This window comes from Malus sylvestris, chromosome 15 (assembly GCF_916048215.2).
Source record: "Malus sylvestris chromosome 15, drMalSylv7.2, whole genome shotgun sequence".
NCBI lineage: Eukaryota > Viridiplantae > Streptophyta > Magnoliopsida > Rosales > Rosaceae > Malus > Malus sylvestris.
In genome coordinates, this window is record NC_062274.1 from 12,556,592 (window position 1) to 12,573,301 (window position 16,710).

At 38.9% G+C, this 16,710-nt stretch overlaps 3 protein-coding genes and 1 pseudogene across 6 annotated transcripts in view; 2 read left to right on the forward strand and 2 right to left on the reverse strand.

Moving 5' to 3' along the window:
- The window catches only part of LOC126602672 (uncharacterized), a 94,522-nt pseudogene extending 92,786 nt beyond the window's left edge, over window positions 1–1,736 (forward strand).
- LOC126602093 (uncharacterized) overlaps window positions 1–16,710 on the reverse strand; it is a 109,594-nt gene that overhangs the window by 78,259 nt on the left and 14,625 nt on the right. The window lies entirely within an intron of this gene.
- LOC126602087 (uncharacterized) overlaps window positions 1–16,710 on the reverse strand; it is a 106,317-nt gene that overhangs the window by 75,071 nt on the left and 14,536 nt on the right. The window lies entirely within an intron of this gene.
- Window positions 4,366–16,710, forward strand: part of LOC126602084 (uncharacterized) — a 73,730-nt gene continuing 61,385 nt past the window's right edge. The window contains exons 1-4 of one of the 2 annotated variants that reach the window (XR_007615974.1): window positions 4,366–4,482; window positions 4,750–6,450; window positions 6,588–6,636; window positions 6,725–7,186. Coding sequence is in view for 1 of the 2 variants with exons in the window: in XM_050268898.1 (XP_050124855.1) it covers window positions 4,780–6,450; window positions 6,588–6,636; window positions 6,725–6,921 (1,917 nt within the window). In the remaining variant the exon portion in view is untranslated. Of the gene's footprint in view, window positions 4,483–4,749; window positions 6,451–6,587; window positions 6,637–6,724; window positions 7,279–16,710 lie in introns of those variants that run through there. The other variant, XM_050268898.1, reaches the window with a different exon arrangement.

A 16,710-nucleotide genomic window follows, 5' to 3' on the forward strand; every position in this document is an offset into this window, starting at 1 on the left:
TCTAAACACAATTTTGGACGAAAATTAGTTTTAACTTGACTCAAAACACTTAAAAACACAATCTAAAACAAATCTTAACTAGTTAGACACTCTAAAGTAAATGGGGATTTGGTTTTGGACGAAAATAAAGTAAACAAAACAAGAACTAAAACTAGGCAGATTTGCACGAATTTGGTGGAATAAGATGGATGATGGGCTAGCTAGGAGGTCTTTCTCCACACATAACATACTTGCATACAAAACAATTTCCAGTTGCTTTTTTAATGAACCATGAACCTCAACACCCCAAGTTAATTAGGTACGCTTAAATTAACCCTCAGATTTTCCTTAAGTCATTGAATTGAATGGAATTGGCGCATCGCAATCAAATTATTCCTCAAAAGTTCCCTACATGAAAGCGCATAATAGAGAAACAATCAAAGATTATTAAGTTCTATGAAAATCTTAAGTGTTGACAAGGCATTCGTAACTATGAAAGCGCATGATACTTATGCCAGGAATTTACTTAACATGATTGTGACTAACAACCTTTACTACTTATGAATATAAGTTCATAACGATTAGGTGAAACTCCCTTATATCCTAGCATCAGATTTATGCATGCAAATTAAGTGTGCACTCTCAACTCACATACATAAACAAGTTTTAATTCAAACAGATAAGTAAATTGAATTCACAATTCATGAAATCACAACTGGATGTAATCAAATCGTATTGCAAATATAGCCATGGTTTCGAAATTCCCCCTAGCTAAGAGGGGTTTAGTTCCTCATACTCACAAAACAAAGATTATTGAATTTAAACATTGAAAACAAAAGAAAGATTACACCTAAAACGTTCCAGCAACTCCAATTAGAATGGCAAGCACGTCCAAGGGCTCTCCTCCTTCTTCCTTGCTGTGGCATAAGGTGTGGTTGGTGGTTTTATGGGTGATGGATGGTGTATTCTTGTGTAGGATGATGAATGATGGCTGATGAGGGTGAAAGGTTGCGGCTGAATGTGTATGGAATTGTATGGATCAAATGAATGATGTAGAATGGTGTCTAGGGTTGCGGCACAAGGGTTTCTGAATGGTAGGGGGTGGTGACGAATTTTGGCTGAAAAACTTATATTTATAGGCTAGGGTTTTGTAGAAAAAGGCTTGGCCTAATCCAAGGTGGAAAAGAACTAGGGTTTGTGGCAGATTTTTAGGCTTCTAGAAAGAGAATAGGCGCCACTTTTTTAGGCTTCTAGAAAGAACATGTTTTGTGGCAGAAATTGGGACTTCTAGAAGGGTTTGGGGCGCCACCTTTCTAGGGCTTCTAGAAAGGTAGATGCAGCATGTGTTTAAGGGAAGATATAGGCCTTCTAGAAGGGTTTTAGGTGCCCTTGCAGCTGATTATTCATCTTCCAAGTCTTGAATTGATTTCTCCATCTCTTTAGCACGTTCTTAGCTTCACTTGATCTTCAAAAACATCCGTTCCTTGTGCTCCACATGCATGCAATCCATTCCAGCCCATAATTGCTCTAAAATGCTTCAAAATGCACTTTCTTGCCAACTTTGCCAATTAGACCTACAAACAAACGAAAATAGCTTAAATCACTACAATAAACACAAATTAACTATGAAAATGCAAGAAAACAAGCTAACTAAGTCGCATAAATATGCTCCTATCACTTAGTTATTTGAAAATGCCCACCGTTGGAGCTACCATTTTGGTTTCTACAACAGTAAGTTGTTGTTTACAGTAACTTAATTTCTTAAAGTGTTGACGGGAATGTACTTATGTAATTGGTCAGATTCAGACTAGGTTCACTAGTTTGTGCCGATTTCCTTTTTCGGGAATGTGAATCCTTTAAACCAGGAGGCCTGCCACGCTATAGGGTAGGAGCAGGTGATTGGCTAGCCGCCAATGTACCTTGCCATGTGGGAGGTGAGGCCACCCCACCCTCAAGGACGGATCGGCCTTCCACAACGGTGTTACGGCATACGATCGATACGTCCATTCTTACAAGTACGTTTGCAGCGGGTATATGTGATCCAATCACCTTCGCTAGATCAGTAAAAGCATCCAACATGGTTTGAGCAATGCTCTGAAGATCTAGAATGCATCTTACTTCAGTTTCAGACTGAGGCGTGCGGGGATCTAAATGAGACATAGTGGGAGTAATCCACGACAATAATTATAACATACGGGTTAAAATTATTTAAAATGCCAAAAATTAGCATTGGATCGAAAAAGGATAGCCCAAAAAATTGAGGCTTGGGTTCAGCTGCAAATAGGCAGCCCACAGATGGTTGCAGCCCACGGGTTTAGAGAATTGGGTAAGTCCAGCAACCAAGGCTGCTGGCATTGGGCCAAAGGGGCGCGCATGGACAAGCCCAGTCGAAGCTGGCTTGTGGGTTATCACACGGAAGACCCAGCCGAAGCTGGAGCCTAGTCTTTGGGCCGGGGGAAGAAGCCCAGCCATATGGGCTGGCTGTTTGCTTGCGAGCCGGGCAAGATCAAAGCCCAGCAAGCTACGGGCTGTGCTGAAATAGGCTTGAGTGGGCCAGGGCTTCAGGCCCCTGTCAGGGGACAAGCCCAACATGCTTATGGCGTGCGGGTTTGGGCTGGATTAGTTCGGGCTTCAGGACCATGTATCATACAACCCAAGCTGAAGCTTGGTTGAGTCCAAGGGATGCAACAAGCCCAGAGGGCTGCGTACAAGGTCCAATGACACCAAAACGATGTCATCCCACAATTTGTCGCCACACGGCTGGGCTACAGGCCAACACGGTGGTGCCGCAATTTTCCCTTTTTCTTCTTTTTTTCTTCTTCGAATATCTAGGGTTAAAACCCTAATTACTTCTAAATTAATTTTGATTCTTTGACTCACAATTCCACATAGCATATATGCGTAATGCATGAACAATTATATATATTGACAAAATATATGAACATATATACGATATATATAATTGGAAGGAAAATATAAATATAAGGGGTTCATGCATCAAGGTTTTTTTCAAATATCTTAATTTATTCTAGAAGAACCTGATTGGGAGAAAACGATTGAAAGCCCTTGAATTTGTAGAAGATAGCCTCCTTCTACGATCCTTCATCCCTTAGCTTTTGGCAAGAGCGTGCTGATAACATGTTGTAGGCCTATTTAACTGAGCTATCTAAGGACTAAAGAGAGGGGGCCGGCAGCAACAAGAGAGAAAGAGAGAGATTTAATTATGAGATGTGTGTTGTATCACCCCCTTATGTCTTTATTTATAGTGGTAGGATGGGTAGAGTCCTTACCTTTTTAGTATTACATCTCTTAATAGGTGATCAACTCCTAATGGTAACTACAAGATACTCCTAGATATACTAGGATTTACATAATCACATTCCTAATCTGATACGACTGCAACAAATATGAAGAAAAAAAATGGTATTAATATTGCGTGGCTTCCATGCGTTCCTCACAAATGGGAAAAATAGATGTAAAAAAAATAAATACACTAACCTAAAAGTTAGCTTACTCATCAGTCTAATATGGAATGTAAATTGGGGGTAGCAATGTACTCAATAGGTTTAAAATTGAAGAAATAAAATATTAAACAAATGCTTATGGTTTTTGATCTTTTATCTAACTTTCTATTGAGGGGAAACAACACATGTGAATAAAGCAAATGTTAGTCAATGGTGTTGGGTCTTTTTTCTAACTTTCTATTGAGGGAAACAACATATGTGATTAAAGCAAGTGATTTAATGATTTATATCTTAGGGACTAGGCTAGTCTTACCATAGTATACTTTAAATAATATCGTTAATAATACTAATATAGTATGAGTGTAATCGTGTAATAAGACAATCTTAAATTCTTAATAGAAAGCATAGCTGACAGATAAGATGCATATATACCTTCCACCAAATGCAGAAAAAGAAATAGAGATACAATGTATTCATATCTCGATACACTAAAATGGACATGATTCATATCTATTCCATAAAGAATGCAAATATTCCACATTTTTCGAATAACGTATATTCACAATATGACTTGGGCTAAAATGAAGTCCTGTCTAATTCACATTCGCCATGTGGACATGACGTGACAAAATAAAATGAACCTGGGCTAAAATCAAATAACATGACGCCCACAAATAATGAATGATATCGAGCCAGCCCAACTGTAAGGTTATGGGGTCAAATAACACAAGTCTCACACTTGATCATATCCATCCAACCTAAAACAATGTTCCATCACAGTTGGAGGTTGTGGGTTTGAACAATGCAACTCTCACACTTGGTCTATAATTTTACAAAATTAAGGCGTTTTTTAAGATGCAAACTTTGCGTGCGACCTTGCATTAGAAACGCCCTTAGAAACGCCTACAAAATTGAAGTTGAACTTGAAACAAATCCCTCCCAGTTGCATTGCACCATTCACAGTCATAAAGCAGAACAGAACGCCGGCCGGCACGGCCTCCATCGAATCCTTCTCCTGCGGGGGTCTCTTTCATCTCTGGTAATTTCTACAACAATTAATTAAATCTTTAATTAATAATCTAAATCAGTTTCTATGATGATTATATATATATATATATATATATATATATATATATATATATATATATATATATATATATATACGCGCACAACCCCATGTATAATTGAACCTTGCTTCCAAAAATTAATCAAAGTTTTGATCTAAAATCTTAATCGGTGTCCTGTATATGATTTTTTTTTCTTCTTAGAAATCTTAATTAAAAAGTTTTATAATTTGTCGTGTAAGGGAGAGCGCGAGTAGTGTTGCAGCAGCAAAATGAAAATGGGACAAGATATGTTGGTGAAAATCCTGCTAACTCTGCCCCCCAAAACTCTGATGCGATTCAAATGTGTCTCTAAATGGTGGTTTGCTCTCATCAACAATCCGGGTTTCGTGTCAAAGCACCTCTCCAACTCTGCAAACAACAATCTCACCACTCTCCACGTCTTTTTGGCACGATTAGTAGTGCAGCGGCAACATGAGGAGGAGGAGGAGGAGGAGGAGAACCCCAAGTGTAACAGCACCACTAAGAAGGAGGAGACTCCAGAAGTATTATCAATTCTTGGGTTTTGCAAAGACGACGATAATACTGATGACGAGCATAGCAATAGCTGCTCTCTTGTTGGTGTCCAGGACATCATTATTCCTCAATCTTTTATTCAAAAGATCGGAGTCCCGGAACAACCATTTTGTATCCTAGGCCACTGCAATGGCATTGTTTTACTATCTAGTGACAGTAGCCTAGTTTTATGCAATCCCGGAATTGGGGAATTCAATCGTATTCCCGATGAGCCATGCCTTCCATTGTGGCCCTTGGACCTGCCCGATGATCACGATGGGCAAGAACATATGGAAACTGGTTTTCATATTGGATTTGGCTATGATCCCGTGTCTAATGAGTGCAAAGTTGTGACCTTTACTACTTATTTTCAAGGGGTAGATGAAGACTGCCGGACTTTTCTTAGTCGGCACAGAGCAGTAGTATACACCACGGGTTGTGATTTTTGGGAAGAGCTCAACACAGATTCTTTAGAAACCGAAACTACTTTGTTTTGGCCTGAGTATTTCCAGATGCCCTTCAAGGGAATGTGTTATTGGCTGGGATATGAGCAAGATAAGGAATTATTTCCATTTGACGCAGTTGAGCATCGATTCCGTGCGAATGGGGGATTGATCATTTCCTTCGATACAAGTCGTGAGGTATTTCACGGTATACCCTTTCCATCTGAGCTCCAACCGTTAAACCGGTCGGATCACCTTTATACGAAGCTTACTGTTTGGAATGAATCAGTTGCTTTTTTTGCCCTTGGTGTGAACGATCGTCGATATCCTGAACCTTATGAAATGTGGGTGATGGATGATGACCTTAAGGGTGCTTGGACAAAACACTTTACTATTGAGGGCACAGATGATCAGATACGTAGGTCTAGTCCTGTGGCGTTGTGGGGCGATGAGTGTCTTATGGTTGACAGTGATGGGCACGTAGTTTTCTTTAATCTTTGTACCAAAAAGCTTAAGCACACTCCCATTGAAACAGTAGATAATAATATTGTTGTTTATGTGAATAGCATAGTTTCGGTCATGGGACGCAGCCACAAGCTTAAGAGCATAGAGAATACTTGCTCAGATAAAGATGAAGATGCGATGGTGGTGGTAGACGGGAAGAGGGAAAGCTGCCGGAGGTTGTACTCATATTCGATTTGGGCCATTCCACCGGCTGATGTTTCCCGTAGAATCAAGAAGCTGATGGAGAGCCTCCAGGCAGAGTTTGGTGGGCCGGAGATTGAACCTCACATCCCCATCTTGGGATCTATCCAGATGATGAGTCGGGAGGATGCCCTTAACAAGTTTAGATTTGCTCCTATGGATGACATCGTTGCTAAAGTTGATCGGGTGATTACTAAGAATTACTATTACCAGTGTGTTTCACTATTGATGGATCGAAAGGTATATATTTTGTCGATCCCTTGTTAATACATATTCATTTTCTTGATGTTTTGTTTTGTTTTGTTTTGTTTCCTTTTCATCTTTCTCGTTTTGGTTTGAGCTTGAATAGACTCACTTATCATTACACCTTTTCTTAGTTATTTGAAAATGCCCAACGTTGGAGCTACCATTTCGGTTTCTACAACAGTAAGTTGTTGTTTACAGTAACTTAATTTCTTAAAGTGTTGACGGGAATGTACGTATGTAATCTGCGTGTCTGAAATATTTGATGCAGGTTCTATGCCATATTTGAGTCTCCTCTACGGGAAGTTGACGGAAGAAGAAAGGAAAAAAGCTGGAGAAATTGTTAATATTCTCGACGAGAGCATTACTGGCTTAACCTTCCCCATAACTCACTTTGCATTGTATGAAATTGACAACGATGACATATCTCTAAAATCTTGGACCAAGATTGCTGAAATCGGTCGTTAGACAAGTTCTCCGGTTGCATATATATGCATAGCACATTAGCACTTGGCACTACAAAAAATATGGGCACTAGGGACTAAATTATTTGTGCCCTTTGAGGCCGAAGAGCACCAACATATGTGCTCATAGAAAAACAGAAACAGTGCAGCAACAATAATTCTATGTGTGACCTTTATGAGTGTGTCCTTTGGTCGAAGGGCACAATATAGTTGTTTGTGTTATTAAGGCAAAGCACAATAGAGCCTTATTTGTGCCTTCATTCTGACAGGTCTGACGACCCTTCTCAACTGATTGGGCACGTCTGTGTAGTCGTGCCCTATACCAAATTTATTTAAAAAGAATTGAATTTTTTTTTTCACATGACTTACATCCGGGTTCCTGCCCACTCACATACTAATTGTATCGATCTATAATTAAAAAAAACCTTAAACTGCATCAGTTGAGAAGAAAATTGAAAAAAAGAAAGAAAAAAAAAAACCTTAAACTCAAATTCACGAATTGGGTGAGGTATTAAGATTAGAAACAATATCTGAAGAGAAAATAGAATGAGTTTAACTAGGTAATATTAAGCGAATGAAGTTGTCTAACATTTTACAAGATAACAGCATCTAAAATCTACCAAAATTGAGGTCCTCCTATCTCAACCTCCACATGAATATCATCAAGTATTAGCGCCAATATATTTCTCTGGACAACCTCCATTGCCATTTTTTCTGCTAGCATTATACACATTATTGGAAGAAGTATGTCAACTAGGGTTAGGTTGCATATCCATTGTACAAGTTGTTAACCTAGTCTTAGGGTGATGTTTTGATGTACCGTGTAGAATGGCTGTTTTCTGCCATCTTTTGCATTGGTATCACCAATAGTTAGTCTCTTGTTGTCACTCCCCTTAATTCAAGGGATGTGTATCTTGTTGATTTTTAATTTGTTTGTTAGCTTTAGGCGTAAATCAAGGAGGGATACGAGGTCTTGTTCCTACTGTTCACACATATATATTGGTTAGGTCTCTTGTACTTCTCTTTATGATGAATATACAACTTACAAAATACAATATGGTATCAGAGCAATGATCGTAACCGGCCTATCTCTGTATATTTTCTTCAGAGTTTTGTGAGCTTATTCTTTTTCTTCAAACATGGCTGAAGAGAGCTCAGTGAATTTAGAAGGTGACAGCTCCTATGCTGCTCCATCATCACCTCGTTCAGATGTTGATATCAACCCAAATTAATGCCTTAGTTATGTCTTACTAAATGAGTATAACTACCTTCCCTGGTAGAAAGTAGTTACTCTTGTTATGGGAGGACGATCAAAGCTTGGTTATGTCAATGGTGTTATCCCAATGCCCGAGATTACCTCACCAAATTATGATGCTTGGCTATGCAAAGACCAATTGGTCATGTCGTGGTTACTCAACTCCATGGATCGTAAGATTGCAGAAATTTTCAGCTATGCTGAATCCTCCATGACTCTTTGGAAAAATCTCAAAGTCATGTACGAAAATCAAAATAATGCGGCTCGTGTATTTCAGTTGAAGAAGGATATTATTGACTTGCAACAGGAAGGAAAGTCATTTGTGCAACACCTTGGAAAGTTGACCACCATGTGGAATAAGTTGAATGTGTATCGGTCACACACCATCGACACTGTTGTGTTAACTAAGAGAGTTGAGGAAGACAAAATATTCCAACTTCTAGCAAGCCTAAGTCTTGAATTTGAAGATCTTCGAAGCCATATTCTCATGAATCCCGACATGCCTTCTTTCTCAAGTTTGGGTGCCATGATTCAAAGAGAAGAAGTTCGCAGGAAGGTCATGAACTTGGAACTAAAGGCAAATATACGTGAAGTTAGGGCCTATTTTTCTAACCCCAAACTTGGTGAGGAAAGTGGCTACAAAGGAAGGAAATCTGGCTTAAAATGTAGCCATTATGATGCTGGTGGGCATTCAAGATACTGATGTTGGATTCTTTATCCAGAGCTAAAGCCAAAGTTTCCTAGGGACAACAAGGGATTCTCTAAGGGCTCACACAACCTTTCTTACAAGGCAAATCATGTTGCCACAACTTCTTCTGAGGGAGCACAGAAGTTCACCACTAATCTGGCCGCACTGATCAACGAATTTGCTATGTTCCTTCACAAGAAACAAGGTCATGGAGATAATGAAGGACCAACAAATCAGTGTGACAACAACCAAATTGCCCTATTATGACAGTTTGATGGCTTCCTGGCTGAAAATGAAGGTGTGGTACAACGAGACATCCCAAGTATCCTACACTCCTTCTCAATTGCTTTCAAAGTTGGTAATGTGCATGATTATTGGATTATAGATTATGGAGCCACTGATTATATGACTAACAAGTCTATAAACTTGCATAATTTTGAAAAACTTTCAACCCCATCTCAAGTGTCAATTGCCAATGGCAATGATGCTATGGTTGTAGGAAAAGGGAAAACACATTTGATCTCAAGTGATGTCGAGTCTAAGGCTCTTTATGTTCCATCATTCCCCTTTCAACTTTTATCTGTTGGCAAGATCACAAACTTATTAATTTTCTTGCTATTTTCTCTCCAAAAAATGTTATTTTTTAGGATCTAGTCACCAAGAAGACGATTGTTGAAGGATTTTTCTTAAATGGTCTCTACTACATTTCCAAGCATATTCAAGTTCCCAAGGTTTTTCAAGCCACTTCAAGCTTAGTTCAACAACAACAATAACTTTGGCACTAACGACTAGCATATCCTTCTGAAAAAGTCTTATCCACCTTGTTCCCAAACCTGTGCAAAATTACAAGTCCTTGTGACGTCTGTCACTTCTCTAAGTTTACTAGATTACCATTTACTTCCTCTTTGTCTAGGGCTAGTAATCCTTTTGAAATCGTGCATTCTGATGTTTGGGGACCAATTCTAGAGTCTTTTGAAATATTTTGTAACTTTTGTTGATGATTTCACAAAGATCACTTGGTTGTACCTTTTGAAATTTAAAAGTGAAGTGATGAATGTTTTTCAAGATTTTCATGTACTTGTGACCACACAATTTGCTTCAAACATTCATGTTTTATGATCAAATAATGGCACTGAATATATGTCCCATAACATGTCACAATATCTGAGCATGCATGGTGTATTACACCAAACAAGTTGTGTTGGAATACCCCAACAAAATGGGGTAGCCGAGAGGAAGAATAGAGATCTACTTGAGAAGACTAGAGGTCTTATGTTTCACATGAATGTGCCAAAGAAATTTTGGTTCCAAGCAGTCCTCATTGCAGCATATCTCATCAATAGATTGCCTAATAAAGTGTTGAATTTTAAATCACCTTATGAGGTCTTGAAAGACAAAAAGATCAACTTATCTCATTTGAAAGTCTTTGGGTGTACATGCTTTGTTCACATTCAAGCACAAAATCGTGACAAGCTAGACCCAAGGACTGCCAAATGTGTCTTTCTAGGTTACTCATCCACCCAAAAAGGTTACAAGTGTTACAATCCAACAACTAGAAAAATGGTTGTTTCAAGGGATGCTAAATTTGACGAACATGTTCCTTACTTCTCACGACCATTGGATTACTCTAGATAGGGAGAGCATTTGCTAGATTTATTCCCAATTCCATATCCAAATGGAGAAGATACAACATGCATTCCTAGTGATCATGTATTGGATGCTGCCAATCGTTTGTGAAATCCCGTTTCTGGATTTCACTGTTATAATCTACGTATTTGTATTATTGAGATTTTATATTATTTTTCAAGAATTTATTTTAATTTGTTTGAATTTAGATTTTTTTATTAAACTAGTTACGAAAAGAGAAGTTTGGAAATTATTTATTTAAAACTCGTAGGCATTTCGAGGTCACAATTTATATCTTTGGATAGAGCTCGATATCACGAACACGAAGACACAAACCGTTCGTGAAACAGAGCTATAACAAAGAAATTAGAGACATTTTGGTATTTAAAAGAAGAAAAAAAGGACTGGATGCTGCCCGGTGGCAGCGAGAGAGAGAAGAAGATGAGGTTGCGGGAGAGAAAAGGAGGGGAGGAGTGACCAATGGGAGGGGGAGAAAGGAGGGAAAATGAGAGACCCGAAATGGGTCATTTTTGACCCACGAACCACCATTTTTGATCCAGCCATATCTCCTTCATTCGACTTCCGTTTTGGGTGATCTTGGTGTCCATGGAAAACTCTTGACGAGTCCTACATCTCTGTAGTGTTAGATTTCCATTTTTATTTTTCCATTTTTATAGGTTGAACCATAAACTGTCAAGGGTTTTCCAACGAGTTTTCTCATTCTACGGTGATTCCGACAATGATTACCGTCGATCGCCACCACCAATAGACTCCCCTCAACCCCTGGAGCAAGTACCAAGCATTGGATGAGGCGTTGAAGTTCTTTTTGGCGATGAATCGAGGAACACCCATTTCTAGGGTTTCCGGCGGGTTTGGATGAAATTGGGACAATTCCCGGCCGAATGGGACTTGTCCACAGGTATGAAAATTTCTCCCCTAACTGAGATCTAATTGTTTATAAAGTTTGGTAATTTCCAAAAATTGTTGAATTTTCCGGCAAGTCGGGACAACCGATCGCCACAGGCGGAAGCGTGTGCGGCGGCGCTCTGGCCAGTGGGCCGACGATATCATTCTAAGTTCAATTAGATGTCCTGAATTTGTATTTGATATTCGTATGACGTAGTTTGATCATTTGAACTTAATTTCACTATGACACATTACTTGATCAAAATATGAATCGACGATCCGACCGTTGGATCGTCTCCAAACTTTCATACAAAATAGAACGTAATATTTGAGGATATTAGGAACTGATGGATCAGGAATCCAACGTACGGATCTTCCCGAATTGGATTTCTAAGTTTGTAAAACAAATTGTTGATCCCCACCTAATTCTAGCAATTGGCAGATATCCGACCGTCGGATCGTGATGAAATTTTAATTTGTTGTTCTAGAAGAATAATGTGTGTTTTAGGAAGTTACGGATCTGAAATCTTATGTGAAAATCTATCGGATCAAATTACGTAGGGTTGTGGGCCCCACCGTTGATAGAGAGTTGACTTTTGATCAACATGTCTCAAATCGTTTATAAAACTAAAATTAGTATTAATAGAGGCATAGTGAGACTATGTGGGCTTATCTCGGTGAGTGACTTTAATATATGTGATATGGTGATTACCTAATTCTTTATATTAATATCCTTTGTAGATATGACTTGATTTTATAAATGTGTTTTATGCTAAAATGTGATTCTTTTATAATTGGCCATCGATCTATTTTTATTAAATGTGATTTGATTCATGGATTGGTAATATTTGTGAAAAAGTGATTCGAATTGCATATCGAAATATTTGTTAAATTGAGGGCTAGTATGGGCTATGACCCTACTTGGTTAATCTGCGATAGGGGGTCACTAGTGATCCTGCTTGGTTAATCCTTGGGGGACCATATTATTTATGGATCGTGCTTGGTTAATCCGCGATAGGCGATCCTTATGACCATGTATACTTAGGAGTGATCATGATTGGTTAATCCATGATGGGTGATCGTTGCCTATGACCCTGCTTGGTTAATCCGCAATAAGAGACCATGGTCCTGCTTGGTTAATCCGCGATAGGGGACCATATTTTCTATGGATCGTGCTTGGTTAATCCGCGATAGGCGATCCTTACATCTTTGATATAGTCATACACACACACTTGGGGGTGATCATGCTTGGTTAATCCGCGATAGGTGATCACAGTCTAACAGATGCGTAGGAGTGACTCTGCTTAGTTAATCCGCGATAGGGGGTCACTACCTACGTGGTTACTGTAGGGGTGGTTCTACTTGGTTAATCCACGATAAGGGACCACTTCCTGGTTGGTTACTTATGTACGCTTCTGCTGAACTGCGTCCCTCTAGCCCTAGTTTTTAATGTACATATGAACAATGGTTTTAAGAGTCTTGTGGGTTAAGTTAGAAAAACTGTTGGATGTCTGGGTGACTCCTATTGAGTTTTCAACGACTTGATTATGATTCCATAAAACATGATTATATACTTGATGTTCATAGATTGTGATCGACGGTCTGTTTTAATTGAATATCACATACTTGTATTATTGTCACTCACCCGAGCTTTGCAGCTTATTCGAGTGTCTGATTTGCCCAGTGTGCCATCTCCTTGATGTAGGCATGATTGTACATATGACAGGTCTAGGTAGATTACGAGAAGCAGCTTGGTATTTTAGTTCCGTTGAGTGGTCCGGAACCCGAGATTGTTAGATTTCGTTGAGTGGTCTGGAATCTTTGCTCTTGCTCATTTCCATAAGGTTAGTCTAGAACCCTAGGTTCGATTGAATGGGAATAGATGTTGTGAATGTAAATTAGAATTACCATGTTTATTACTCATAATCCAAGTAGGGAATTATATAGAGTTCTTTAGTTAAATTCGTGAAATGATAAGTTATCGGATTGATTGATTAACATAAATAAATGCTAAGATCATGCATTTTTTATTCATGAATTGATTAATTGACGGGGTTGCGGAATGACTTTGGATATGGATGTTATTATTATGATTATTTTAGTTGATCAATGTGGCTTGAGAAGAATATTGTGCTTTGTCATTGGTTCTTTGACATATTGCATGGTATGCATTGTGGTATATTGTTGAGACATAGCGATTTATGTGATGGATGTTCGAGTGTAGTGAAATGACAAACTACGAATGGCTTGATCCCTATTGAGGGTACGTAGGCAGTCTAACGGGAGGTTAGATGCAGCCATAAAGTGTACGAAAAATTACTACGCAATTCGAGGCTTGGGATGTGCTTAGTACATATCCCGGAGGCGGGTATGTTAGATATACGGTTATTTGATGATGTCACGTGTCGATCCTGGATGTATGTCAGGATCGGGGCGTGACATCATTACTTGGTGCCACATGAGCAGGAAACTCCTCCATTAGAGACTCAACTTGCACCTTCCAGTGCTCTTTCCAACCATGATATTATTCAATTGCCTGCAGCTCAATCTCCTCCAGTTCGTCGCAATCATGCTCGTGAGAGGAAACTTTCATCTAAGTTACATGATTATGTGACCTGCAATGCCAGGTACCCCTTGACTGATGTTATTGATTATAGCAAAGTCTCACTCTCTTTTGCTGCATTCCTAAGTGCCATTAATGAAGCTCGCGAATCACAAAGTTTTCAAGAAGCCAATCTTCATAGTGAGTGGAGAATTGCCATGGCAAAGGGACTTCAAGCTCTTCATGAATATCACACATGGACCATAGTAAAACTTCCAAAGAAAAAAAGGCAGTGGGGAGCCGTTAGGTGTACAAGACTAAGTTTCATTTAGATGGCACGATTGAAAGGCATAAGGCTCGCTTGGTTGCTTGAGGATTTACACAAACCTATAAGGGTTGATTACAAGGAGACTTTTGCTCTCGTAGCAAAAATGAATTTGTTAGGGTGTTGTTGTCAGTTGCAATCAACAATGTATGGCCTCTCTTTCAAATGGATGTTAAAAATGCTTTTATGAATGGTGAACTTGAAGAAGAAGTTTACATGAAGCTTCTCCCAGGTCATTCTCAATCAAATAACCCAGAAATGGCGTGCAAATTTTATAAATCCATCTATGGTCTCAAGCAAAGCCCACGTGCATGGTATGCCAAGCTTAGTCATGTTCTCGAAATGGTTGGTTTTTGTCGAAGCACTGCGGATTCTTCCTTATTTGTTCGCTCTAGCTCAATGGGTAAACTCATTGTGCTAATTTATGTTGACGATCTAATTGTGACAGGCGATAATATGTCAGAGATCAATGCTCTTAAACAGTATCTCAACAACAAGTTTCAATCAAAGAACTTGGCACTCTTAAATACTTTCTAGGAATCAAGATGACACACTCTTACAAAGGCTTCTTCCTCAACCAACGCAAGTATGTTATTGATCTTTTTCATGAAGCAAATATGACATATTGCAAGCCTGCTCGCACACCCTTGGATAGCAACTTGAAGCTGAAAACTCATGGTGATCCTATTCCAAATTTAAGCTACTATCAAATAATGGTTGGCAAACTCATTTATCTGACTATCACACGTCATGATATATCATATGCCGTAAGTTTTGTTAACCAATTTATGCACTCTCCAACAATTGATCATTTGAAGATTGTTCATTGTGTGCTTCGTTATCTCAAGGGTTCCGTTGGTAGAGGAATTATTATGCGCAACAATGGTCACACTCACATCTCAAGCTATACTGATGCTTATTGGGCGGGAAATTCTCTCGATCGTAAGTCTACCATTGGCTTCTATACGTTTGTGGGAGGCAACTTAGTTAACTGGAAAAGCAAGGAACAAAGTGTAGTTGCTTGCTCTAGCTCAGAGGCAGAGTATCGTGCTATGGCATCGACCGTTTGTGAACTTATTTTGCATCGAATCTTGTATTCCATGAACGAACCAAACACATCGAGGTTGATTGTCACTGCGTTCAAAATCAAGTTCATTCCTAGGTGATCGATACTCACTACACATGCAGTCATGATCAACTAGCGGATATTTTCACAAAAGGATTGACATTCGCTGTTTTTCAGTGCTTTTTGTTCAAGCTTGGATTAGTTAACCCCTTTGATCCAGCTTGAGAGAGTATTGGAAGAAGTATGTCAACTAGGGTTAGGTTGTATATCCACTGTACAAGTTGTTAACCTAGTCTTAAGGTGATGTTTTGATGTACCGTGTAGAGTGGTTGTTTTATGCCATCTTGTGCATTGGTATCACCAATAGTTAGTCTCTTGTTGTCATTCCCCTTAATTCAAGGGATGTGTATCTTGTTGATTTTTACTTTGTTTGTTAGTTTTAGGTGTAAATCAAGGAGGGATAGAACGTCTTGTTCCTACTCTTCACACATATATATTGGTTAGGTCTCTTGTACTTTTCTTTATGATGAATATACAACTTACAAAATACAATACACATAATACGAGAGAGAGAGAGAGAGAGAGAGAGAGAGAGAGAGAGAGAGAGAGAGAGAGTGAGAAATGAAGAGAGAAGTGATGGTGGGTAAATAAGAGAGAGTGGAGTGGTAAGTGATTACCCGAACATTACTATAAACCAACAGTGCATGATGACCAAGTAAAATATAATAACTACCAAGACCATAACGCAGAGGGGTGCACACAAGGGTTGTCGCACGCATGCAAAATATCCCATCCAAACAACAACCAGTCATCACCACATGCAATATGTGTGACACATTCGGAGAAACCGAAAACGACATTCAAATGCGAAAATTGTGTAAGTCGATGAAACTGTGACAAACAAGAAGAAAAATATGACTTGCACTAACTTGGACTCCATTTCTAATTCTACCTGATGTTTTGAAGACGAAGTTGCATGTATTTATAGTACCTACTAGCAAAAATGCCCGCGCTCTGCTGCGGGTCTTGAAACCGTTGAAGATGATACTATTGTTTATTAGCTTTTTTCTCTTTGAAATTTGGACTGGACACTTGAATTTCAAATGGGTTTTTTCTATTTATGTTTTGTACTGTGTTTCTTTGTTTGATTATACTTTGGGTTATTGATTTAGCTTTATCCAACCTCTAGAGTCTAGATGGTAGTGATGATTCGTTACTCGGAAGCTCTCATTCCATATATCTCCGCCATATTTATAAAATCAACAACAACAAAAAACAGAAAAGAAAAGAAAATACTCCACCAAACAAAAAATGCGAGACTTCTACGATCCAAAAGAGCGGATTTCTAAGTGGAATGGTGGAAAACAAACACTAATTTTCAAAGC